Source organism: Humulus lupulus, chromosome 7 (genome assembly GCF_963169125.1).
Source record: "Humulus lupulus chromosome 7, drHumLupu1.1, whole genome shotgun sequence".
Taxonomy (NCBI): domain Eukaryota; kingdom Viridiplantae; phylum Streptophyta; class Magnoliopsida; order Rosales; family Cannabaceae; genus Humulus; species Humulus lupulus.
The window spans coordinates 95,368,640-95,373,497 of record NC_084799.1 but is presented as its reverse complement, the minus strand read 5'-3'; the positions used below and the strand labels follow the sequence as shown (position 1 = coordinate 95,373,497).

General features: G+C 35.1%; 1 protein-coding gene across 1 annotated transcript; it reads left to right on the top strand.

Moving 5' to 3' along the window:
• The first annotated feature begins 278 nt into the window (after positions 1–278).
• On the top strand, positions 279–4,449 carry LOC133788471 (putative respiratory burst oxidase homolog protein J). Its single transcript, XM_062225963.1, has 14 exons — positions 279–560; positions 689–854; positions 967–1,015; positions 1,126–1,239; positions 1,324–2,130; positions 2,223–2,318; positions 2,399–2,514; positions 2,608–2,710; positions 2,804–2,892; positions 2,999–3,158; positions 3,273–3,410; positions 3,629–3,757; positions 3,880–3,958; positions 4,109–4,449. Exons 1-14 carry the CDS (start codon positions 392–394, stop codon positions 4,216–4,218), a joined length of 2,325 nt encoding a protein of 774 aa, XP_062081947.1. The 5' UTR covers positions 279–391; the 3' UTR covers positions 4,219–4,449.
• The last annotated feature ends 409 nt before the right edge of the window (positions 4,450–4,858 follow it).

Here is a 4,858-nt window from a genome sequence, read left to right as displayed (position 1 = left end):
TTTTAGTAACGAATATTTTATTAAAAATAATAATAATTGACTAACTTTAATTGACTAAGTTTTACGGCAAATTAAAAATCTAGCTAGCTAGCCACCACTGAAACCCCATACCTGGCTTGGGTCTACATCATACCCCATGATCTTAATTTGTATGTTTCAACTTTCATGTTCTGTAGTAACAAGTTAATTAAGTAGTAGGTAATTCAAAAAGAAGAAAACACGTTTCACATTAAAATCCAAACAACTTTCTTACCCTAAGCTTATTTTGTCTTTCCATGAAAAAAAGAAAGAAAAAAACAGTACTACATGTCAAGAGTAAGACTAGCTACTAGGCCTATTTAAAAATAATCAAAGTGCTTATAAAATCAACAACAATACTACTACAAACCCAATGACAGGAAAAATGACTTCAGGAGCTTCTAAAGGCCTAATGGGTCTTCGTTTCCTTGAAACAACCCACAGTGGGAAGGAAAAAGATAGCTGGAGCTCGATTGAGAAGATGTTTAATCAGCATGCAAGTGATGGGAGACTCTCTAGGGACAATTTTGGAGTCTGTATTGGTAAAATTAAATATAAACTTTCCCCCATTACATACAAGTCTTTGTTTGCTTTATATATATTTTGGTATATCGTATATGTGTGTTGTGGAGTTCGAGAAGTTTTGAGAAATGGCCATTGGGTTTTGTAGGAATGGTAAAGGAGTCGAAGGATTTTTCTGGAGAGCTATTTGATGCTTTGGCTAGGCGCAGAAACATATCTGCAAAAGATGGTATCACTCGAGATCAACTGAGAATGTTTTGGGAGGATATGACTAATGATGACCTTGAAGCAAGATTGCAGATATTTTTTGACATGTGATGATTACTGCTACTCTCTCTATCTCTCTCCTAATTGCTTCTTTATTGTGTTCCAAGTAAAATGTTGATCCAAGAGTGAAATATGGTACTAATTCAAATTTATTATTAGGTGTGACAAGAATGGAGATGGGAAGCTTTCAGAGGAAGAGGTCAAGGAGGTGAGACAGAGACTATAAAGTTGTTGATGATTTTCTCTACTGGTTTAATTGTCTTTCTATATATTTTTACTAACATATTTTAATGTTTTGTATAAAAAAAAATGTACCAGATTATAGTTTTGAGTGCCTCGGTGAACAAATTGGCAAATTTCAAACAACAAGCAGGATCATATGCATCTCTGATCATGGAAAAGCTAGATCCTGATCATCATGGGTATATAAAGGTGAGCTTGGGACTTTTTTTTTCTTTCCCTTCAATTTTTTTTCTATTTTTGTTTGATTTTTTATTTTATCTTTCTAATTGACAGATGTGGCAACTAGAAACTCTACTCAAGGGAATGGTGAAATCTGAAGAGAATAACATTCTTTCAAAAGAGACCAAGACTTTAACAAGATCCATGATTCCCATAAGATACCAAACACCTATAAACAAGTTCACATCCAGAACCAAGGAACTCATCATTGAAAACTGGAAGAGAATATGGGTGATCACTTTGTGGTTGGCCATCAACTTGGGCCTGTTTCTTTGGAAGTATTTTCAGTATAGGAACAGAGTTGCTTACCAAATCATGGGTGAATGTCTCTGCTTTGCCAAAGGTGCTGCTGAGACTCTCAAGTTTAATATGGCTCTTATACTAATCCCCGTGTGTAGGAGAGTTCTCACAAAGCTGAGATCAACATTTCTAAGTCAATCAGTCCCTTTTGATGATAACATCAACTTCCACAAGTTGATTGCATCTGCAATAGCAATTATGACTTTAGGACATGTTTTGATGCATTTAACTTGCGATTTTCCAAGAGTTGTTTCGTGTCCAAAGGAAAAGTTCATGAACATTTTGGGGAGCGATTTCAATTTCAAGCAGCCAACTTACTTGGACTTGGTAAAAAGTATTCCAGGAGTAACTGGGATCCTCATGATCCTTATAATGGCATTTTCCTTTATTCAAGCAACACACTATTTTAGGAGAAATGTTGTCAAGTTGCCATGGCCAATCAACCATTTAGCAGGGTTCAATTCCTTCTGGTATGTACATCATTTGCTGGTTGTGGTGTATGCACTCTTGGTCGTACATGGATATTTTCTATTTCTCACCCATGACTGGCACAATAAGACGGTAAGTAAGCTATTTCTTAACACATTATGAAAGAAATGCTATAGGCTGTCACTGGTGCTTAGAACTACAAATATACTTTTCTTTCTGTGCAGACATGGATGTATATCGCCACACCTATCTTATTGTATGCAACTGAAAGGACTTATTCAATCATCAATGAGAGCAATCACCGTGTCACAATTCTGAAGGTCAGTAGAATCAACTCTTTTAGGTATGTAGTTTTGAAAGAGTTACGAAAGTTGAATCAAACTCATCATCATATTTGCAGGCAACGATATACAAAGGCAATGTGCTAGCATTGCGCATGAGTAAACCTCAAGGATTCGAGTACAAAAGTGGGATGTACCTTTTTGTCAAGTGTCCAGATATCTCTAGATTTGAATGGTACAAGCCATATTATCTACATACACATATATAACTCAATATTTATCTTGCCATACTTGAAATTTGGACACTTAGAGGTGGGATTTGCTTCAGGCATCCTTTCTCCATCACTTCTGCACCAGGAGATGACTACTTGAGTGTTCACATAAGGAGCTTAGGGGATTGGACTAGAGCACTTAGAGACAGATTTAAGAAGGTGACAATGCCCTTGCTAAGCCATAGACTGAAGCGAAACTGGAAAATCATAAGTTTTCCATAGAATTAGCTTATTAAGTCTATGAAATTGCAGGTATGTAAGCCGGAAAAGACACAATCAAAGAGTGGAGAGCTTGTCCATACGGAAACCAAAGCTGTCTCAGATGAACAACTCCAAGCAAGGTGATCAGAAACTTTAGCTAGACATGACTCTTGAGAGCTTTCACTCTTTACTACTATCATGTGAACTCTTTACTACTATCTAACACTGTCCTCTATCTGTTGACAGGTATCCCAAAATCCTCATAAAAGGGCCATATGGAGCTCCATCACAAAATTTCGATGATTATGACACTCTCTTGCTCATTGGTCTTGGAATTGGTGCAACACCATTCATCAGCATTCTTAAGGATCTATTGAATAAAATTGAGCTCAATGATCTTGAAGCTGTGAGTTAAAAGGCTAAACCACTTAGTATATTATTCTTACTCTTAATTAAAAATGTTCTTAATACACATGTGAATGTGTTGTGGTACTCACAAGCAAAGGGGATACTAATGTAGGGATCAAGAGGTAGTAGTCCATCAGAAATGAATGGAAAGGGTCTTAGAAGAGCATACTTTTATTGGGCAACAGGGGAGCAAGGATCCTTCGAATGGTTTAAAGGTGTCATGGATGACATTGCAGAGCACGACCAACATGTAGGTTTTAATAAAACTCAAAAACACTCTTTATTATTACTACATCTTTTACTAATTGAAAAGGGTATTTTGAAAGAATGAGAATGAATCATTGAGCGAATACACTCATTGCAATGGCATGAACTAAAAGTTTGGTTATATAATCACTCATTCGTAATTAAAGTATATACATACATATATATTTGGTGACATTTTCTGGGATCCTTTAATATTTGCAGCATATAATAGAAATGCACAACCATTTGACTAGTGTACATGGAGAAGGAGATGCAAGATCTGCTCTAATCTCCATGGTTCAACAGCTTCAACTTGCTAAGAATGGAGTTGATGTTCTCTCAGAATGCCGGGTATACATGAATATATATATATTTTTGTATACATATACATTCATTTATAATTGTACAAAACATTATTATTAAAGTCAATAATCATGATTATCCTTACGTAACATGTAAATTAATTTCGACAGATTAAAACGCATTTTGGACGACCTAATTGGCGGAAAGTGTTTTCTGATATAGCAAGTAGGCATGAATCTTCTCGAATAGGTACGTAAAGAAACTCGGTCTACAGTATATATCCTAGTATATATATATCTATAAATTCAAATTTTAGTATCTCTTGTATTCTGTTCCCTCCTCTTAACTATAGATCATAAATAAATAAGATTCGTGATTAGTGTGTTGATTTAATTAAAGGTGTGTTCTACTGTGGGAGTGCCGCACTGACGAAAAAACTGAAGGAGCTTTGCCATGAATATACCTTAAATACATCAACTCGCTTCGACTTTCACAAGGAGAACTTTTAGACAGTTGCCCCGTTGCTACAAATAGGAAACTATTTTGTACAAAAAGTCAAGTCTTATCTCTTTCTTGTTTGCCATTTTGTATTAGGAAAGTGGAAAAGTATAGTACATGTACGCGTGTGAAATAATATCCTGCGTGTGGAGCAATTATAGTTGCTGTCTCATTTATATTATGCTTCTCTATTTCAATATTTGCGGAAAAAAAATTAATATTAACAGATGGAATTTTATTTAGTTGTGTTGACTGGGAATATATGAATAAAAAAATGTATTCTATTAATAAAAAGATGTTCTTCATTGCTGTAGATCTGCATAAATAAAACGAGAAATAAAATATGGAGATAAATCATCTCATATTTTACTAGAATTTAGTACACATGGGCTACCGTGTTTCCTTTACAAAAAATATGACTGGAAGGACCATAGTCAGCATAAGAAATAAACAAATAATATCTTTAATCAAATTGTCTATGCCAGATCAAGGCTGAGTATTAAAAATACCTTGGATATATAGCCAAAAGAGAATAAAATCCAATCACCACGAGAGAGCATCCAAACTCTACAGCAAGAAGACCTTCCTTAAGTTTGGATAAGCTCACCCAAAACTCACTACTGCAAAAACATGTTTTTATGACACTTTTTT

Coding starts and splice junctions, on each gene's coding strand:
- LOC133788471 (XM_062225963.1), top strand. CDS start 392: ATGACAGGAAAAATGACTTCAGGAGCTTCTAAAGGCCTAATGGGTCTT. Junction 3,758..3,879: donor ATGTTCTCTCAGAATGCCGG/GTATACATGAAT, acceptor TAATTTCGACAG/ATTAAAACGCATTTTGGACG. Junction 3,959..4,108: donor GCATGAATCTTCTCGAATAG/GTACGTAAAGAA, acceptor ATTTAATTAAAG/GTGTGTTCTACTGTGGGAGT.